Genomic DNA, 22,848 nt, shown 5'->3' with positions numbered 1-22,848 from the left:
TTACAGACTGGAATCTAATTGAGGGGTTCGGGGTGGTTTATATATAGAATAACAGATACCCGGGAGTGAGTTACAGACTGGAATCTAATTGAGGGGTTCGGGATGGTTTATATATAGAGTAACAGATACCCGGGAGTGAGTTACAGACTGGAATCTAATCGAGGGGTTCGGGGTGGTTTATATATAGAATAACAGATACCCGGGAGTGAGTTACAGACTGGAATCTAATCGAGGGGTTCGGGGTGGTTTATACATAGAATAACAGATACCCGGGAGTGAGTTACAGACTGGAATCTAATCGACGGGTTCGAGGTGGTTTATATATAGAATAACAGATACCCGGGAGTGAGTTACACACTGGAATCTAATCGACGGGTTCAGGGTGGTTTATATATAGAATAACAGATACCCGGGAGTGAGTTACAGACTGGAATCTAATCGAGGGGTTCGGGGTGGTTTATACATAGAATAACAGATACCCGGGAGTGAGTTACAGACTGGAATCTAATCGACGGGTTCGAGGTGGTTTATATATAGAATAACAGATACCCGGGAGTGAGTTACACACTGGAATCTAATCGACGGGTTCAGGGTGGTTTATATATAGAATAACAGATACCCGGGAGTGAGTTACAGACTGGAATCTAATCGAGGGGTTCGGGGTGGTTTATATATAGAATAACTGATACCCGGGAGTGAGTTACAGACTGGAATCTAATCGAGGGGTTCGGGGTGGTTTATATAGAGAATAACAGATACCCGGGAGTGAGTTACAGACTGGAATCTAATCGAGGGGTTCGGGGTGGTTTATATATAGAATAACAGATACCCGGGAGTGAGTTACAGACTGGAATCTAATCGAGGGGTTCGGGGTGGTATATATATAGAATAACAGATACCCGGGAGTGAGTTACAGACTGGAATCTAATCGAGGGGTTCGGGGTGGTTTATATATCGAATAACAGATACCTGGGAGTGACTTACAGACTGGAATCTAATCGAGGGGTTCAGGGTGGTTTATATATAGAATAACAGATACCCGGGAGTGTGTTACAGACTGGAATCTAATCGAGGGGTTCGGGCTGGTTTATAGATTGAATAACAGATACCCGGGAGTGTGTTACAGACTGGAATCTAATCGAGGGGTTCGGGCTGGTTTATATATAGAATAACAGATACCCGGGAGTGAGTTACAGACTGGAATCTAATCGAGGGGTTCGGGGTGGTTTATATATAGAATAACAGATATCCGGGAGTGGGTTACAGACTAGAATCTAATCGAGGGGTTCGGGGTGGTTTATATATAGAATAGCAGATACCCGGGAGTGAGCTACAGACTGGAATCTAATCGAGGGGTTCGGGGAGGTTTATATATAGAATAACAGATACCTCGGAGTGAGTTACAGACTGGAATCTAATCGAGGAGTTCGGGGTGGTTTATATATAGAATAACAGATACCCGGGAGAGAGTTACAGAGTGGAATCTAATCGAGTGGTTCGGGGTGGTTTATATATAGAATAACAGATACCCGGGAGTGAGTTACAGACTGGAATCTAATCGAGGGTTTCGGGGTGGTTTATATATAGAATAACAGATACCCGGGAGTGAGATACAGACTGGAATCTAATCGAGGGGTTCGGTGAGGTTTATATATAGAATAACAGATACCCGGGAGTAAGTTTCAGACTGGAATCTAATTGAGGGGTTCGGGGTGGTTTGTATATAGAATAACAGATACCCGGGAGTGAGTTACAGACTGGAATCTAATCTAGGGGTTCAGGGTGGTTTATATATAGAATAACAGATACCCGGGAGTGAGTTACAGACTGGAATCTAATCGAGGGGTTCGGGGTGGTATATATATAGAATAACAGATACCCGGGAGTGAGGTACAGACTGGAATCTAATCGAGGGGTTCGGGGTGGTTTATATATAGAATAACAGATACCCGGGAGTGAGTTACAGACTGGAATCTAATCGAGGGGTTCGGGGTGGTTTATATAGAGAATAACAGATACCCGGGAATGAGTTACAGACTGGAATCTAATCGAGGGGTTCGGGGTGGTTTATATATAGAATAACAGATACCCGGGAGTGAGTTACAGACTGGAATCTAATCGAGGGGTTCGGGGTGGTTTATATATCGAATAACAGATACCCGGGAGTGAGTTACAGACTGGAATCTAATCGAGGGGTTCGGGGTGGTTTATACATAGAATAACAGATACCCGGGAGTGAGTTACAGACTGGAATCTAATCGAGGGGTTCGGGGTGGTTTATATATCGAATAACAGATACCCGGGAGTGAGTTACAGACTGGAATCTAATCGAGGGGTTCGGGGTGATTTATATAGAGAGTAACAGATACCCGGGAGTGAGTTACAGACTGGAATCTAATCGAGTGGTTCAGGGTGGTTTATATATAGAATAACAGATACCCGGGAGTGAGTTACAGACTGGAATCTAATCGAGGGGTTCGGGGTGGTTTATATATAGAATAACAGATACCCGGGAGTGTGTTACAGACTGGAATCTAATCGAGGGGTTTGGGATGGTTTATATATAGAATAACAGATACCCGGGAGTGAGTTACAGACTGGAATCTAATCGAGGGGTTCGGGGTGGTTTATATATAGAATAACAGATACCCGGGAGTGAGTTGCAGACTGGAATCTAATCGAGGGGTTCGGGGTGGTTTCTATACAGAATAACAGATACCCGGGAGTGAGATACAGACTAGAATCTAATCGAGGGGTTCGGGGTGGTTTATATATAGAATAGCAGATACCCGGGAGTGAGTTACAGACTGGAATCTAATCGAGGGGTTTGGGATGGTTTATATATAGAATAACAGATACCCGGGAGTGAATTACAGACTGGAATCTAATCGAGGGGTTCGGGTTGGTTTGTATATAGAATAACAGATACCCGGGAGTGAGTTACAGACTGGAATCTAATCTAGGGGTTCAGGGTGGTTTATATATAGAATAACAGATACCCGGGAGTGAGTTACAGACTGGAATCTAATCTAGGGGTTCAGGGTGGTTTATATATAGAATAACAGATACCCGGGAGTGAGTTAGAGACTGGAATCTAATCAAGGGTTCAGGGTGGTTTATATAGAGAATAACAGATACCCGGGAGTGAGTTACAGACTGGAATCTAATCGAGGGGTTTTGTTTGGTTTATATATAGAATAACTGATACCCGGGAGTGAGTTACAGACTGGAATCTAATCGAGGGGTTCGGGGTGGTTTATATAGAGAATAACAGATACCCGGGAGTGAGTTACAGACTGGAATCTAATCGAGGGGTTCGCGGTGGTTTATATATAGAATAACAGATCCCCGGGAGTGAGTTACAGACTGGAATCTAATCGAGGGATTCGGGGTGGTTTATATATAGAATAACAGATACGCGGGAGTGAGATACAGACTGGAATCTAATCTAGGGGTTCAGGGTGGTTTATATATAGAATAACAGATACCCGGGAGTGAGTTGGAGACTGGAATCTAATCGAGGGATTCGGGGTGGTTTATATATAGAATAACAGATACCCGGGAGTGAGTTACAGACTGGAATCTAATCAAGGGTTCAGGGTGGTTTATATAGAGAATAACAGATACCCGGGAGTGAGTTACAGACTGGAATCTAATCGAGTGGTTCGGGGTGGTTTATATATAGAATAACAGATACCCGGGAGTGAGTTACAGACTGGAATCTAATCGAGGGTTTCGGGGTGGTTTATATATAGAATAACAGATACCCGGGAGTGAGATACAGACTGGAATCTAATCGAGGGGTTCGGTGAGGTTTATATATAGAATAACAGATACCCGGGAGTAAGTTTCAGACTGGAATCTAATTGAGGGGTTCGGGGTGGTTTGTATATAGAATAACAGATACCCGGGAGTGAGTTACAGACTGGAATCTAATCTAGGGGTTCAGGGTGGTTTATATATAGAATAACAGATACCCGGGAGTGAGTTACAGACTGGAATCTAATCGAGGGGTTCGGGGTGGTATATATATAGAATAACAGATACCCGGGAGTGAGGTACAGACTGGAATCTAATCGAGGGGTTCGGGGTGGTTTATATATAGAATAACAGATACCCGGGAGTGAGTTACAGACTGGAATCTAATCGAGGGGTTCGGGGTGGTTTATATAGAGAATAACAGATACCCGGGAATGAGTTACAGACTGGAATCTAATCGAGGGGTTCGGGGTGGTTTATATATAGAATAACAGATACCCGGGAGTGAGTTACAGACTGGAATCTAATCGAGGGGTTCGGGGTGGTTTATATATCGAATAACAGATACCCGGGAGTGAGTTACAGACTGGAATCTAATTGAGGGGTTCGGGGTGGTTTATATATAGAATAACAGATACCCGGGAGTGAGTTACAGACTGGAATCTAATTGAGGGGTTCGGGATGGTTTATATATAGAGTAACAGATACCCGGGAGTGAGTTACAGACTGGAATCTAATCGAGGGGTTCGGGGTGGTTTATATATAGAATAACAGATACCCGGGAGTGAGTTACAGACTGGAATCTAATCGAGGGGTTCGGGGTGGTTTATACATAGAATAACAGATACCCGGGAGTGAGTTACAGACTGGAATCTAATCGAGGGGTTCGGGGTGGTTTATATATCGAATAACAGATACCCGGGAGTGAGTTACAGACTGGAATCTAATCGAGGGGTTCGGGGTGATTTATATAGAGAGTAACAGATACCCGGGAGTGAGTAACAGACTGGAATCTAATCGAGTGGTTCAGGGTGGTTTATATATAGAATAACAGATACCCGGGAGTGAGTTACAGACTGGAATCTAATCGAGGGGTTCGGGGTGGTTTATATATAGAATAACAGATACCCGGGAGTGTGTTACAGACTGGAATCTAATCGAGGGGTTTGGGATGGTTTATATATAGAATAACAGATACCCGGGAGTGAGTTACAGACTGGAATCTAATCGAGGGGTTCGGGGTGGTTTATATATAGAATAACAGATACCCGGGAGTGAGTTGCAGACTGGAATCTAATCGAGGGGTTCGGGGTGGTTTCTATACAGAATAACAGATACCCGGGAGTGAGATACAGACTAGAATCTAATCGAGGGGTTCGGGGTGGTTTATATATAGAATAGCAGATACCCGGGAGTGAGTTACAGACTGGAATCTAATCGAGGGGTTTGGGATGGTTTATATATAGAATAACAGATACCCGGGAGTGAATTACAGACTGGAATCTAATCGAGGGGTTCGGGTTGGTTTGTATATAGAATAACAGATACCCGGGAGTGAGTTACAGACTGGAATCTAATCTAGGGGTTCAGGGTGGTTTATATATAGAATAACAGATACCCGGGAGTGAGTTACAGACTGGAATCTAATCTAGGGGTTCAGGGTGGTTTATATATAGAATAACAGATACCCGGGAGTGAGTTAGAGACTGGAATCTAATCAAGGGTTCAGGGTGGTTTATATAGAGAATAACAGATACCCGGGAGTGAGTTACAGACTGGAATCTAATCGAGGGGTTTTGTTTGGTTTATATATAGAATAACTGATACCCGGGAGTGAGTTACAGACTGGAATCTAATCGAGGGGTTCGGGGTGGTTTATATAGAGAATAACAGATACCCGGGAGTGAGTTACAGACTGGAATCTAATCGAGGGGTTCGCGGTGGTTTATATATAGAATAACAGATCCCCGGGAGTGAGTTACAGACTGGAATCTAATCGAGGGATTCGGGGTGGTTTATATATAGAATAACAGATACGCGGGAGTGAGATACAGACTGGAATCTAATCTAGGGGTTCAGGGTGGTTTATATATAGAATAACAGATACCCGGGAGTGAGTTGGAGACTGGAATCTAATCGAGGGATTCGGGGTGGTTTATATATAGAATAACAGATACCCGGGAGTGAGTTACAGACTGGAATCTAATCAAGGGTTCAGGGTGGTTTATATAGAGAATAACAGAAACCCGGGAGTGAGTTACAGACTGGAATCTAATCGAGGCGTTCGGGGTGGTTTATCTATAGAATAACAGATACCCGGTAGTGAGTTACCGACTGGAATCTAATCGAGGGGTTCTGGGTGGTTTATATATAGAATAACAGATACCCGGGAGTGAGTTACAGACTGGAATCTAATCGAGGGGTTCGGGGTGGTTTCTATATAGAATAACAGATATCCGGGAGTGGGTTACAGACTAGAATCTAATCGAGGGGTTCGGGGTGGTTTATATATAGAATAGCAGATGCCCGGGAGTGAGTTACAGACTGGAATCTAATCGAGGCGTTCGGGGAGTTTTATATATAGAATAACAGATACCCGGGAGTGAGTTACAGACTGGAATCTAATCGAGGGGTTCGGGGTGGTTTATATATAGAATAACAGATACCCGGGAGTGAGTTACAGACTGGAATCTAATCGAGTGGTTCGGGGTGGTTTATATATAGAATAACAGATACCCGGGAGTTAGTTACAGACTGGAATCTAATCGAGGGATTCGGCGTGGTTTATATATAGAATAACAGATACCCGGGAGTGAGTCACAGACTAGAATCTAATCGAGGGGTTCGGGGTGATTTATATAGAGAGTAACAGATACCCGGGAGTGAGTTACAGACTGGAATCTAATCGAGTGGTTCAGGGTGGTTTATATATAGAATAACAGATACCCGGGAGTGAGTTACAGACTGGAATCTAATCGAGGGGTTCGGGGTGGTTTATATATAGAATAACAGATACCCGGGAGTGTGTTACAGACTGGAATCTAATCGAGGGGTTTGGGATGGTTTATATATAGAATAACAGATACCCGGGAGTGAGTTACAGACTGGAATCTAATCGAGGGGTTCGGGGTGGTTTATATATAGAATAACAGATACCCGGGAGTGAGTTACAGACTGGAATCTAATCGAGGGGTTCGAGGTGGCTTATATATAGAATAACAGATACCCGGGAGTGAGTTGCAGACTGGAATCTAATCGAGGGGTTCGGGGTGGTTTATATATAGAATAACAGATATCCGGGAGTGGGTTACAGACTGGAATCTAATCGAGGGGTTCGAGGTGGTTTATATATAGAATAACAGATACCCGGGAGTGTGTTACAGACTGGAATCTAATCGAGGGGTTTGGGATGGTTTATATATAGAATAACAGATACCCGGGAGTGAGTTACAGACTGGAATCTAATCGAGGGGTTCGGGGTGGTTTATATATAGAATAACAGATACCCGGGAGTGAGTTGCAGACTGGAATCTAATCGAGGGGTTCGGCGTGGTTTCTATACAGGATAACAGATACCCGGGAGTGAGTTACAGACTGGAATCTAATCGAGGGGTTCGGGGTGGTTTATATATAGAATAACAGATACCCGGGAGTGAGTTACAGACTCGAATCTAATCGAGGGGTTCGGGGTGGTTTATATATAGAATAACAGATACCCGGGAGTGTGTTACAGACTGGAATCTAATCGAGGGGTTTGGGATGGTTTATATATAGAATAACAGATACCCGGGAGTGAGTTACAGACTGGAATCTAATCGAGGGGTTCGGGGTGGTTTATATATAGAATAACAGATACCCGGGAGTGAGTTACAGACTGGAATCTAATCGAGGGGTTCCGGTTGGTTTATATATAGAGTAACAGATACCCGGGAGTGAGTTACAGAATGGAATCTAATCGAGGTGTTCGGTGAGGTTTATATATAGAATAACAGATACCCGGGAGTGAGTTACAGACTGGAATCTAATCGAGGGGTTTGGGATGGTTTATATATAGAATAACAGATACCCGGGAGTGAATTACAGACTGGAATCTAATCGAGGGGTTCGGGTTGGTTTGTATATAGAATAACAGATACCCGGGAGTGAGTTACAGACTGGAATCTAATCTAGGGGTTCAGGGTGGTTTATATATAGAATAACAGATACCCGGGAGTGAGTTACAGACTGGAATCTAATCTAGGGGTTCAGGGTGGTTTATATATAGAATAACAGATACCCGGGAGTGAGTTAGAGACTGGAATCTAATCAAGGGTTCAGGGTGGTTTATATAGAGAATAACAGATACCCGGGAGTGAGTTACAGACTGGAATCTAATCGAGGGGTTTTGTTTGGTTTATATATAGAATAACTGATACCCGGGAGTGAGTTACAGACTGGAATCTAATCGAGGGGTTCGGGGTGGTTTATATAGAGAATAACAGATACCCGGGAGTGAGTTACAGACTGGAATCTAATCGAGGGGTTCGCGGTGGTTTATATATAGAATAACAGATCCCCGGGAGTGAGTTACAGACTGGAATCTAATCGAGGGATTCGGGGTGGTTTATATATAGAATAACAGATACGCGGGAGTGAGATACAGACTGGAATCTAATCTAGGGGTTCAGGGTGGTTTATATATAGAATAACAGATACCCGGGAGTGAGTTGGAGACTGGAATCTAATCGAGGGATTCGGGGTGGTTTATATATAGAATAACAGATACCCGGGAGTGAGTTACAGACTGGAATCTAATCAAGGGTTCAGGGTGGTTTATATAGAGAATAACAGATACCCGGGAGTCAGTTACAGACTGGAATCTAATCGAGGCGTTCGGGGTGGTTTATCTATAGAATAACAGATACCCGGTAGTGAGTTACCGACTGGAATCTAATCGAGGGGTTCTGGGTGGTTTATATATAGAATAACAGATACCCGGGAGTGAGTTACAGACTGGAATCTAATCGAGGGGTTCGGGGTGGTTTCTATATAGAATAACAGATATCCGGGAGTGGGTTACAGACTAGAATCTAATCGAGGGGTTCGGGGTGGTTTATATATAGAATAGCAGATGCCCGGGAGTGAGTTACAGACTGGAATCTAATCGAGGCGTTCGGGGAGTTTTATATATAGAATAACAGATACCCGGGAGTGAGTTGCAGACTGGAATCTAATCGAGGGGTTCGGGGTGGTTTATATATAGAATAACAGATACCCGGGAGTGAGTTGCAGACTGGAATCTAATCGAGGGGTTCGGGGTGGTTTATATATTGAATAACAGATACCCGGGAGTGAGTTGCAGACTGGAATCTAATCGAGGGGTTCGGGGTGGTTTATATATAGAATAACAGATACCCGGGAGTGAGTTACAGACTGGAATCTAATCGAGGGGTTCGGGGTGGTTTATATATAGAATAACAGATACCCGGGAGTGAGTTACAGACTGGAATCTAATCGAGTGGTTCGGGGTGGTTTATATATAGAATAACAGATACCCGGGAGTTAGTTACAGACTGGAATCTAATCGAGGGATTCGGCGTGGTTTATATATAGAATAACAGATACCCGGGAGTGAGTTACAGACTGGAATCTAATCGAGGGGTTCGGGGTGATTTATATAGAGAGTAACAGATACCCGGGAGTGAGTTACAGACTGGAATCTAATCGAGTGGTTCAGGGTGGTTTATATATAGAATAACAGATACCCGGGAGTGAGTTACAGACTGGAATCTAATCGAGGGGTTCGGGGTGGTTTATATATAGAATAACAGATACCCGGGAGTGTGTTACAGACTGGAATCTAATCGAGGGGTTTGGGATGGTTTATATATAGAATAACAGATACCCGGGAGTGAGTTACAGACTGGAATCTAATCGAGGGGTTCGGGGTGGTTTATATATAGAATAACAGATACCCGGGAGTGAGTTGCAGACTGGAATCTAATCGAGGGGTTCGGGGTGGTTTCTATACAGAATAACAGATACCCGGGAGTGAGTTACAGACTGGAATCTAATCGAGGGGTTCGAGGTGGTTTATATATAGAATAACAGATACCCGGGAGTGTGTTACAGACTGGAATCTAATCGAGGGGTTTGGGATGGTTTATATATAGAATAACAGATACCCGGGAGTGAGTTACAGACTGGAATCTAATCGAGGGGTTCGGGGTGGTTTATATATAGAATAACAGATACCCGGGAGTGAGTTGCAGACTGGAATCTAATCGAGGGGTTCGGCGTGGTTTCTATACAGGATAACAGATACCCGGGAGTGAGTTACAGACTGGAATCTAATCGAGGGGTTCGGGGTGGTTTATATATAGAATAACAGATACCCGGGAGTGAGTTACAGACTCGAATCTAATCGAGGGGTTCGGGGTGGTTTATATATAGAATAACAGATACCCGGGAGTGTGTTACAGACTGGAATCTAATCGAGGGGTTTGGGATGGTTTATATATAGAATAACAGATACCCGGTAGTGATTTACAGACTGGAATCTAATCGAGGGGTTCCGGTTGGTTTATATATAGAGTAACAGATACCCGGGAGTGAGTTACAGAATGGAATCTAATCGAGGGGTTCAGGTTGGTTTATATATAGAATAACTGATACCCGGGAGTGAGTTACAGACTGGAATCTAATCGAGGGGTTCGGGGTGGTTTATATATAGAATAACAGATACCCGGGAGTGAGGTACAGTCTAGAATCTAATCGAGGGGTTCGGGGTTGTTTATATATAGAATAACAGATACCCGGGAGTGAGCTACAGACTGGAATCTAATCGAGGGGTTCGGGGTGGTTTATATATAGAATAACAGATACCCGCGAGTGAGTTACAGACTGGAATCTAATCGAGGGGTTCGGGGTGGTTTATATATAGAATAACAGATACCCGGGAGTGAGTTGCAGACTGGAATCTAATCGAGGAGTTCGGGTTGGTTTATATATAGAATAACAGATACCCGGGAGTGAGCCACAGACTGGAATCTAATCGAGGGGTTCGACGTGGTTTATATATAGAATAACAGATACCCGGGAGTGAGTTACAGACTGGAATCTAATCGAGGGGTTCGGGGTGGTTTATATATAGAATAACAGATACCCGGGAGTGAGTTACAGACTGGAATCTAATCGAGGGGTTCGGGGTGGTTTATATAAAGAATAACAGATACCCGGGAGTGAGTTACGGACTGGAATCTAATCGAGGGGTTTGGGGTGATTTATTTATAGAATAACAGATACCCGGGAGTGAGTTACAGACTGGAATCTAATCGAGGGGTTTGGGGTGGTTTATATATAGAATAACAGATACCCGGGAGTGAGGTACAGACTAGAATCTAATCGAGGGGTTCGGGGTGGTTTATATATAGAATAACAGATACCCGGGAGTGAGTTACAGACTGGAATCTAATCGAGGGGTTCGGGGTGGTTTATATAAAGAATAACAGATACCCGGGAGTGAGTTACAGACTGGAATCTAATCGAGGGGTTTGGGGTGGTTTATTTATAGAATAACAGCTACCCGGGAGTGAGTCCCAGACTGGAATCTAATCGAGGGGTTCGGGGTGGTTTATATATAGAATAACAGATACCCGGGAGTGAGGTACAGACTAGAATCTAATCGAGGGGTTCGGGGTGGTTTATATATAGAATAACAGATACCCGGGAGTGAGTTACAGACTGGAATCTAATCGAGGGGTTCGGGGTGGTTCATATATAGAATAACCGATACCCGGGAGTGAGTTACAGACTGGAATCTAATCGAGGGGTTCGGGGTGGTTTATCTATAGAATAACAGATACCCGGGAGTGAGTTACAGACTGGAATCTAATCGAGGTGTTCAGGATGGTTTATTTATAGAATAACAGATACCCGGGAGTGAGTTACAGACTGGAATCTAATCGAGGGGTTCGGGGTGGTTTATATATAGAATAACAGATACCCGGGAGTGAGTTACAAACTGGAATCTAATCGAGGGGTTCGGGGTGGTTTATATATAGAATAACAGATACCCGGGAGTGAGTTACAGACTGGAATCTAATCGAGGGGTTCGGGGTGGTTTATATATAGAATAACAGATACCCGGGAGTGAGTTACAGAGTGGAATCTAATCGAGGGGTTCGGGGTGGTTTATATATAGAATAACAGATGCTCGGGAGTGAGTTACAGACTGGAATCTAATCGAGGGGTTCGGGGTGGTTTATATATCGAATAACAGATACCCGGGAGTGAGTTACAGACTGGAATCTAATCGAGGGGCTCGGGGTGGTTTATATATCGAATAACAGATACCCGGGAGAGAGTTACAGACTGGAATCTAATCGAGGGGTTCGGGATGGTTTATATATAGAATAACAGATACCCGGGAGTGAGTTACAGACTGGAATCTAATCGAGGGGTTCAGGGTGGTTTATATATAGAATAACAGATACCCGGGAGTGAGTTACAGACTGGAATCTAATCGAGGGGTTCGGGGTGGTTTATATATAGAATAACAGATACCCGGGAGTGAGTTACAGACTGGAATCTAATCGAGGGGTTCGGGGTGGTTTATATATAGAATAACAGATACCCGGGAGTAAGTTACAGACTGGAATCTAATCGAGGGGTTCGGGGGGTTTATATATAGAATAACAGATACCCGGGAGTGAGTTACAGACTGGAATCTAATCGAGGGGTTCGGGGTGGTTTATATATCGAATAACAGATACCCGGGAGTGAGTTACAGACTGGAATCTAATCGAGGGGCTCGGGGTGGTTTATATATCGAATAACAGATACCCGGGAGAGAGTTACAGACTGGAATCTAATCGAGGGGTTCGGGATGGTTTATATATAGAATAACAGATACCCGGGAGTGAGTTACAGACTGGAATCTAATCGAGGGGTTCAGGGTGGTTTATATATAGAATAACAGATACCCGGGAGTGAGTTACAGACTGGAATCTAATCGAGGGGTTCGGGGTGGTTTATATATAGAATAACAGATACCCGGGAGTGAGTTACAGACTGGAATCTAATCGAGGGGCTCGGGGTGGTTTATATTCAGAATAACAGATACCCGGGAGTGAGTTACAGACTGGAATCTAATCGAGGGGTTCGGGGTGGTTTATATATAGAATAACAGATGCTCGGGAGTGAGTTATGATTCATGTTTAATCAAATTCTTTTGACTGTGTTGTAATCTAGGTGTCCCATGATTTTCCATTGAACTTCAATACCAGTAATCCCGAGTGTGATGGTGAGTTTTCAAAGCATACTCACACTCATTCACACTCTCACACACACTCACACAGACATTCACACATTCACACACACACACACTCATTCACACTCACACTCACACACACAAATTCACACAGATACTCACACATTCACACACGCACACACACTCACACACACACACTCACGCTCATTCACACTCACACTCACACTCACACTCACACACACTCATTCACACAGATACTCACACATTCACACACGCACACACACTCACACACACACATACTCATACACATTCACACACCAATGGTAGCACAGTGGTTAGCACTGTTGCTTCACAGCTCCAGGGTCCCAGGTTCGATTCCGGCTTGGATCACTGTCTGTGCGGAGTCTGCACGTCCTCCCCGTGTGTGCGTGGGTTTCCTCCGGGTGCTCCGGTTTCCTCCCACAGTCCAAAGATGTGCAGGTTGGGTGGATTGGCCGTGATAAATTGCCCCTTAGTGTCCAAAATTGCCCTTAGTGTTGGGTGGGGTTACTGGGTTATGGGGATAGGGTGGAGGTGTTGACCTTGGGTGGGGTGCTCTTTCCAAGAGCCGGTGCAGACTCGATGGGCCGAATGGCCTCCTTCTACACTCTAAATTCTATAAAAATCTATGAAACACACTCGTGCACACTCTCAAACACACACTTGCACACACTCTCATACACACACTCCCAAACACACACTCGCACACACTCTCAAACACACACTCGCACACACTCTCATACACACACTCGCACACACTCAAACACACACTCGCACACACTCAAACACACACTCGCACACACTCTCAAACACACACTCGCACACACTCTCAAACACACACTCGCACACTCTCAAACACACACTCGCACACACTCTCAAACACACACTCGCACACTCTCAAACACACACTCGCACACTCCAAAATCATACTCGCACAACTCAAACACACACTCGCACACACTCTCAAACGCACACTCGCACACACTCTCAAACACACACTCGCACACACTCTCAAACACACACTTGCACACACTCTGAAACACACACTTGCACACACTCTCAAGCACACACTCGCACACACTCAAACACACACTCGCACACACTCTCAAAATCACACTCGCACACACTCTCAAACACACACTCGCACACACTCCCAAACACACACTCGCACACACTCTCAAACACACATTCGCACACACTCTCAAACACACACTCGCACACACTCAAACACACACTTGCGCACACTCTCAAACACACACTCGCACACACTCTCAAACACACACTCGCGCACACTCTCAAACACACACTCGCACACACTCTCAAACACACTCGCACACACTCTCAAAGACATACTCGCACACACTCTCAAACACACACTCGCACACACTCTTAAACACACTCGCACACACTCTCAAAGACACTCTCGCACACACTCTCAAACACACACTCACACACACTCTCAAACACACACTTGCACACACTCTCAAACACACACTCGCACACACTCTCAAACACACACTTGCACACACTCTCAAACACACACTCGCACACACTCTCAAACACACACTCGCGCACACTCTCAAAGTCACATTCGCACACACTCTCAAACACACACTCACACACTCGCGCACACACTCGCACACACTCTCAAACACACACTCGCAAACACTCTCAAACACACACTCGCACACACTCTCAAACACACACTCGCACACACTCAAAAACAGACACTCGCACACACTCTCAAACACACACTCGCACACTCACTCAAACACACACTTGCACACACTCTCAAACACACACTCGCACACACTCTCAAACACACACTCGCACACATTCTCAAAGACACACTCTCAAACACACACATCTGAACACACACTCTCACACACACACTCGCACTCACTCTCAAACACACACTCACACACACTCTCAAACACACACTCTCAAAGACACACCCGCACACACTCTCAAACACACACTCACACACTCTCAAACACACACTCGCACACACTCTCAAACACACACTCGCACACACTCTCAAACACACACTCTCAAAGACACACTCTCAAAGACACACTCTCAAACACACACTCGTACACACTCTCAAACACACACTCTCAAAGACACACCCGCACACACTCTCAAACACACACTCACACACTCTCACACTCTCAAACACACACTCTCACACACTCTCAAACACACACTCACACACACTCTCAAACACACACTCGCACACTCTGAAACACACACTTGCACACACTCTCAAACACACACTCGCACACACTCTCAAACACACACTCGCACACACTCTCAAACACATACTCTCAAAGACACACTCTCAAAGACACACTCTCAAACACACACTTGCAAACACACTCTCAAACACACACTCTCAAAGACACACTCTCAAACACACACTCACACTCTCAAACACACTCTCAAAGACACACTCTCAAAGACACACTCTCAAACACACACTCGCACACACTCTCAAACACACACTCGCACACGCTCTCAAACACACACTCTCAAACACACACTCTCAAACACACACTCGCACACACTCTCAAACACACACTCTCAAACACACACTCGCACACGCTCTCAAACACACACTCTCAAACACACACTCTCAAACACACACTCTCAAACACATTCGCAAACACACACTCTCAAACACACACTCTCAAAGACACACTCACACACACTCTCAAACACACACTCTCAAAGACACATTCTCAAAGACACACTCTCAAACACACACTCGCACACACTCTCAAACACACACTCGCACACGCTCTCAAACACACTCTCAAACACACACTCTCAAACACACACTCGCACACACACACTCGCACACACTCTCAAACACACACTCGCACACGCTCTCAAACACACTCTCAAACACACACTCTCAAACACACACTCTCAAACACACACTCGCACACACACACTTGCACACACTCTCAAACACACACTCGCACACACTCTCAAACACACACTCGCACACGCTCTCAAACACACACTCTCAAAGACACACTCTCAAACACACACTCACACACACGTACACACTCGTGCACTCAATCCCACACAGTTTCACTCAAGGGTGGGCCAGTTTGACTGAAATCTCCCTCTGTCTCCCTCTCTCTTTCTGTGTCTCTGAATCAGAGATTAAGGGTGTGATTACTGCTTACCAGAGATGCTTGCCTAAGATCAAACTGTACGGACCCACCAATGTCTCCCCGATTATCCTGAGGATCAGCAAACTCGCCCAGGAGGAAATGCAGACCAAGATCGCCTCGGTAGGTGACGGGGGGGGGTGGGTGGGGTGGGGGGGGGGAGGAGGCGAGAGTGTGTGTGTGGTTCGTGCTGTGCCTGAGACCTTGCAGACCCCCCCCGCCCCCCCCCCCCCCCCCGCCCCGGCACAGACCCCATCCTGTCCCCCTGCTCAGAGAGAGGGAGAGAGAGCGCGCATCTCTCCTCGCATCAGGGCCTCTTCGGCCGCCAATGCGACTGCGGAGGGGGGGGTGGGGGGGGGGGGGCTGCGGAAAACCCCGCCCGTACATTTTGGTGCGAGAAACACGACGGCCGCTTGTGGGCGGGGCGCGGGGGGGGGGGGGTCGCAAATCCCCAAAAGAAGCTTATTATCACAACGGTAAGAAGTTGCAAAGCTCTAAGATTGCAGAGGGATCTGGGCGTCTGTGTCCATGAATCACTAAAGGCTCAGAGACATGGACAGCAAGTAATTACATAGAAACAGAGAAGATTCAGCCCCTCCAGCCTGCTCCGCCGTTCATTACGATCATGGCTGATCATAGCCTGTCCCGACCTTCCCCACTTTGATCCCCTTTGCCCTAAGTCCGGTATCTAACTGCTTCTTGAAACTAGACACTGTTTTAGACTCAACTACTTCCCGTGGTAACGAATTCCACAGGCTCACCACTCTCTGGGTGAAGAAATGTCTCCTCATTTCAGTCCGAAATGGTCTCCCCGCATCCTCGGACTGTGACCCCAGGGGCGGGATTCGCCGACATCGGCGCGATGTCCGCCGACCGGCGCCAAAAACGGCGCGAATCAGTCCGGCATCGCGCCGCCCCAAAGGTGGTTCAATCCACGCCAGCTGGCGAGGGCTGACAGCGGCGGGACTTCAAACAAACAAAGAACAAAGAAATGTACAGCACAGGAACAGGCCCTTCGGCCCTCCAAGCCCGTGCCGACCATGCTGCCCGACTAAACTACAATCTTCTACACTTCCTGGGTCCGTATCCTTCTATTCCCATCCTATTCATATATTTGTCAAGATGCCCCTTAAATGTCACTATCATCCCTGCTTCCACCACCTCCTCCGGTAGCGAGTTCCTGGCACCCACTACCCTCTGCGTAAAAAACTTGCCTCGTACATCTACTCTAAACCTTGCCCCTCTCACCTTAAACCTATGCCCCCTAGTAATTGACCCCTCTACCCCGGGGAAAAGCCTCTGACTATCCACTCAGGACTTCGGCCCATCGCGGGCCGGAGAATCGCCGGGGTGGGGGGGCCCGCCAACCGGCGCGGCGCGATTCCCGCTCCCGCCGAATATCCGGTGCCGGATAATTCGGCAACCAGCGGGGGCGCGATTCACGCCAGCCCCCGGCGATTCTCCGACCCGGCGGGGGGGTCGGAGAATCCCGCCCCTGGTTCCGGACACACCCCACCATCGGGAACATCCTTCCTGCATCGACCCTGTCCAGTCCTGATAGTATTCGATAGGTTTCTATGAGATCCCCCCTCATTCTTCTTCACTCCAGCAAATATTAAAACATGCCGCTGTGCAGAGAGACCTGGGTGTGCTAGTGCATGAGCCGCAAAAAGTTGGTTTACAGGTGCAGCAGGTGATTAAGAAGGCGAATGGAATTGTGTCCTTCATTGCTAGAGGGATGGAGTTTAAGACTAGGGAGGTTCTGCTGCAATTGTATCAGGTGTTAGTGAGGCCACACCTGGAGTATTGTGTTCAGTTTTGGTCTCCTTACTTGAGAAAGGACTTACTGGCACTGGAGGGTGTGCAGAGGAGATTCATTAGGTTAATCCCAGAGCTGAAGGGGTTGGATTACGAGGAGAGGTTGAGTAGACTGGGACTGTACTCGTTGGAATTTAGAAGGATGTGGGGGTATCTTATAGAAACATATAAAATTATGAAGGGAATAGATAGGATGGATGCGGGCAGGTTGTTTCCACTGGCGGGTGAAAGCATAGAACATAGAACATAGAACAATACAGCGCAGTACAGGCCCTTCGGCCCACGATGTTGCACCAAAACAAAAGCCATCTAACCTACACTATGCCATTATCATCCATATGTTTATCCAATAAACTTTTAAATGCCCTCAATGTTGGCGAGTTCACTACTGTAGCAGGTAGGGCATTCCACGGCCTCACTACTCTTTGCGTAAAGAACCTACCTCTGACCTCTGTCCTATATCTATTACCCCTCAGTTTAAAGTTATGTCCCCTCGTGCCAGCCATATCCATCCGCGGGAGAAGGCTCTCACTGTCCACCCTATCCAACCCCCTGATCATTTTGTATGCCTCTATTAAGTCTCCTCTGAACCTTCTTCTCTCCAACGAAAACAACCTCAAGTCCATCAGCCTTTCCTCATAAGATTTTCCCTCCATACCAGGCAACATCCTGGTAAATCTCCTCTGCACCCGCTCCAAAGCCTCCACGTCCTTCCTATAATGCGGTGACCAGAACTGTACGCAATACTCCAAATGCGGCCGTACCAGAGTTCTGTACAGCTGCAACATGACCTCCCGACTCCGGAACGCAATACCTCTACCAATAAAGGCCAACACTCCATAGGCCTTCTTCACAACCCTATCAACCTGGGTGGCAACTTTCAGGGATCTATGTACATGGACACCTAGATCCCTCTGCTCATCCACACTTTCAAGAACTTTACCATTAGCCAAATATTCCACATTCCTGTTATTCCTTCCAAAGTGAATCACCTCACACTTCTCTACATTAAAATCCATTTTCCACCTCTCAGCCCAGCTCTGCAGCTTATCTATATCCCTCTGTAACCTGCTACATCCTTCCACACTATCGACAACACCACCGACTTTAGTATCGTCTGCAAATTTACTCACCCACCCTTCTGCGCCTTCCTCTAGGTCATTGATAAAAATGACAAACAGCAACGGCCCCAGAACAGATCCTTGTGGTACTCCACTTGTGACTGAACTCCATTCTGAACATTTCCCATCAACCACCACCCTCTGTCTTCTTTCAGCTAGCCAATTTCTGGTCCACATCTCTAAATCACCCTCAATCCCCAGCCTCCGTATTTTCTGCAATAGCCTACCGTGGGGAACCTTATCAAACGCTTTGCTGAAATCCATATACACCACATCAACTGCTCTACCCTCGTCTACCTGTTCAGTCACCTTCTCAAAGAACTCGATAAGGTTTGTGAGGCATGACCTACCCTTCACAAAGCCATGCTGACTATCCCTGATCATATTATTCCTATCTAGATGATTATAAATCTTGTCTCTTATAATCCCCTCCAAGACTTTACCCACTACTGACGTGAGGCTCACCGGTCTATAGTTGCCAGGGTTGTCTCTATGCCCCTTTTTGAACAAAGGGACCACATTTGCTATCCTCCAGTCCTCTGGCACTATTCCTGTAGCCAATGATGACATAAAAATCAAAGCCAATGGTCCAGCAATCTCTTCCCTGGCCTCCCAGAGAATCCTAGGATCAATCCCATCAGGTCCCGGGGACTTATCTATTTTCAGCCTGTCCAGAATTGCCAACACCTCTTCCCTACGTACCTCAATGCCATCTAATCTATTTACCTGGAGCTCAGCATTCTCCTCCACAACATTATCCACAACTAGGGGGCATAGCCTCAAAATAAGGGGAAGTAGATTTAGGACTGAGCTTAGGAGGAACTTCTTCACCCAAAGGATTGTGAATCTATGGAATTCCTTGCCCAGCGAAGCAGTAGAGGCTCCTTCATTAAATGTTTTTAAGATAACGATAGATGGTTTTTTGAAGAATTAAGGGTTATGGTGTTCGGACCAGAAAGTGGAGCTGAGTCCACAAAAGATCAGCCATGATCTCATTGAATGGCGGAGCAGGCTCGAGGGGCCAGATGGCCTACTCCTGCTCCTAGTTCTTATGTTCTTATGAATATGATCCCAACCGACTCAATCTCTCCTCGTACATCAGCCCTCCGAGTAAGTACATCATCTTACCAAGCTGAAATCTAATTAATTAACTCCACAGGGACCCCCCCGCCCCTTAATTCAAACAAAACCGCACGAGTTTAAGCTTTTTATTGGTCCTTAATTACACCCCGGCTCCCAATCTTTCAAAGCAGGATTCTCTTAAAACGTGACTGCAGCTGTCAAACACACACTAACCCAGACTGTTCACCCTTACCACACCAACTGCCTACAATATCGTACATCTGAAAGTTCTAAATTTATCACAGGGGCGACTTGATTGAGACATTTAAGATCCTGAGGGGGTTATCGCCAGGGTGGATGTGGAGAGGATGCTGCCTCTTGTGGAAGAATCTGGAACCAGCTTCAGTTTAAAAATAAGGGGGGGGCGCCCTTTTCGAATGAGGCTGAGGAGAGATTTTTTTTCTTTGCCCAGAGGGCAGTGACTCACTGGAACTTTCTCCCTCAAAAGACGATGCTAGCCTACTCCGCCATTCAATAATATCACGGCTGATATCGATTTCATCGCACCACCTCCCCCTCCCCCCGTCACGCTCCACCCACACCCCTCGTGACAGGGGTGGGAATGCGGTGTTGAAGTTACAATTAGATCAGCCGTGATTTTATTGTTTGTGGGGGGGGAGCATGTTCGAGAGGATGGCCCAGTCCCAGCTCTCAATTCCTCTGTTCGTATATGCCGATGTTGGATGCGATTTGGCAAGCGGGCGGCACTTTTGCATCAAGTCCTCCGACAGCTCTACCGGTGACCAAGCGATGGCCGTCGGTCATGGCGGGGCCTATTTATGCTTGCTCGAAGCTTCGTTTCGTTCGTCGCCATTCTCTGCAGACAAAAGGGATCTGCTCAAGACCTGCACATTTTTTTTTTGATGGTTACTCAGACGGGTGCCTATCGTCGCAAGTTACCTTCTCCTTGACCCGGCCAATCAGTGCGGACTTGTCAATCAGTGAGCACCCTTTTCCCACGGAGTATAAATTGTTGTGAGAGTGCAGAATTTGTGATTTTTGTTTTTCTTCCGATGAATGTAAGGGCGGAAGTATTTTTTTCAAAAACACGGTGAATTGTGATCAGGAAGGTCTGAGAGGACGCTAGGAGCAGGTCCCCGCGCGGAATGGGAGAAATACTCAATGGGGAATAATTTGCAGAGATATGCGGTTGGGGGTGGGTGGGGGGGGGGGGGGAAGAGCTGGCCGAGGGGCACTGAGGGTGGAGAGGGCTGAATGGCCTACTCCTGCAATGCGAGGCTGCCGCAGAGGGTGTGCCAGTTTGTAAAAGAGCGGTTCGGGAATGCAGGTGGATGGGTTTGCGATGGACTTGGGTGGCATTTTCCTGGGCAGTCGGTTGGAGCCGCTATTGACGTTCCTCATTTCCCCCCCTTCCCCTCCAGAAGTACTACATCCTCCTGATCCTGACGGACGGCGTGGTGACCGATATCGGGGAGACGCGGGACGCCATCGTGGAGGCCTCTCACCTCCCGATGTCCATCATCATCGTGGGTGTGGGCAACGCCGACTTCACCGACATGCGAACCCTGGACGGCGACGACGGGATCTTGCTCTCCACCCGCGACCGGGCGGCCGTCCGGGACATCGTGCAGTTCGTCCCGTTCCGGGATTTCAAGAAGGTACGACCTCCTCTTCGGGCGTCTCTCGCGGTCTGTCTCTGTCTGCCCTCCCGCCTGCAGGTTTCTGGGCCTACCTCACACGTTAAATCCCAGGGAGTCAGGCCTAGATTTTGGACTCAATTCCCGGGATATGGGCCTAATTGTGGTCTGAAATCCTAGGCGTTCGGCCTACTTTATGGTCCCACATCCAAGGAGTTGGGCGTAGATTCTGGGCTGAATTATGGTCTCAAATCCATGGAGTTGGGCCTAGTTTATGGGTTGAAGCTCTGGGGGTTGAACCCATATTATAGGCTGCAAATTTAGTAGAACCTAGATTATAGGCAGGGCGGCTCTGGTGGCACAGTGGTTAGCACTGCTGCCTCCAGGGACCCGGGTTCAATTCCAGCCTCAGGTCACTGTCTGTGTGGAGTCTGTACGTCCTCCCCGTGTCTGCGTGGGTTTTCTCCGGGTGCTCCGGTTTCCTCCCACAGTCCAAAGATGTGCAGGTTAGGTGGATTGGCCGTGTTAAATTGCCCCTGAGTGTCCAAAGGTTAAGTGGGGTTACCGGGGTAGGGTGGAGGCATGGGCTTAAGTAGGGTGCTCTTTCCAAGGGCTGGTGCAGACTCAATGGGTCGAATGGCCTCCTTCTGCACTCTAAATTCTATGATCAGAGAAGTTCGGCCTAGATTATGGTCTGAAATGTTTGGAGTTGGGCCTAGATTATGGTCTGAAATCCTAGGTGTTGGGCCTAGATTATGGTCTGAAATCCTAGGCGTTGGGCCTAGATTATGGTCTGAAATCCTTGGAGTTGGGTCTAGATTATGGTCTGAAATCCTAGGTGTTGGGCTTAGATTATGGTCTGAAATCCTCGGCGTTGGGCCTAGATTATGGTCTGAAATCCTTGGAGTTGGGTCTAGATTATGGTCTGAAATCCTAGGTGTTGGGCCTAGATTATGGTC

The 22,848-nt window shown here is 46.6% G+C and overlaps 1 protein-coding gene across 3 annotated transcripts in view; it reads left to right on the top strand.

Annotated features, from left to right (window-relative positions):
* LOC140418131 (copine-6-like) overlaps nt 1-22,848 on the top strand; it is a 581,759-nt gene that overhangs the window by 557,728 nt on the left and 1,183 nt on the right. For all 3 annotated transcript variants that reach the window (XM_072501545.1, XM_072501543.1, XM_072501544.1), the window contains 3 exons: nt 12,991-13,042; nt 16,220-16,353; nt 21,674-21,910. In XM_072501545.1, the coding sequence (XP_072357646.1) occupies nt 12,991-13,042; nt 16,220-16,353; nt 21,674-21,910 (423 nt within the window). The remainder of the gene's footprint in view (nt 1-12,990; nt 13,043-16,219; nt 16,354-21,673; nt 21,911-22,848) is intronic.

Source organism: Scyliorhinus torazame, chromosome 5 (genome assembly GCF_047496885.1).
Source record: "Scyliorhinus torazame isolate Kashiwa2021f chromosome 5, sScyTor2.1, whole genome shotgun sequence".
In the NCBI taxonomy this organism is placed as follows: domain Eukaryota; kingdom Metazoa; phylum Chordata; class Chondrichthyes; order Carcharhiniformes; family Scyliorhinidae; genus Scyliorhinus; species Scyliorhinus torazame.
Note: the sequence above shows the minus strand (reverse complement) of the source record. Positions and strands in the feature narration are given on the sequence as shown.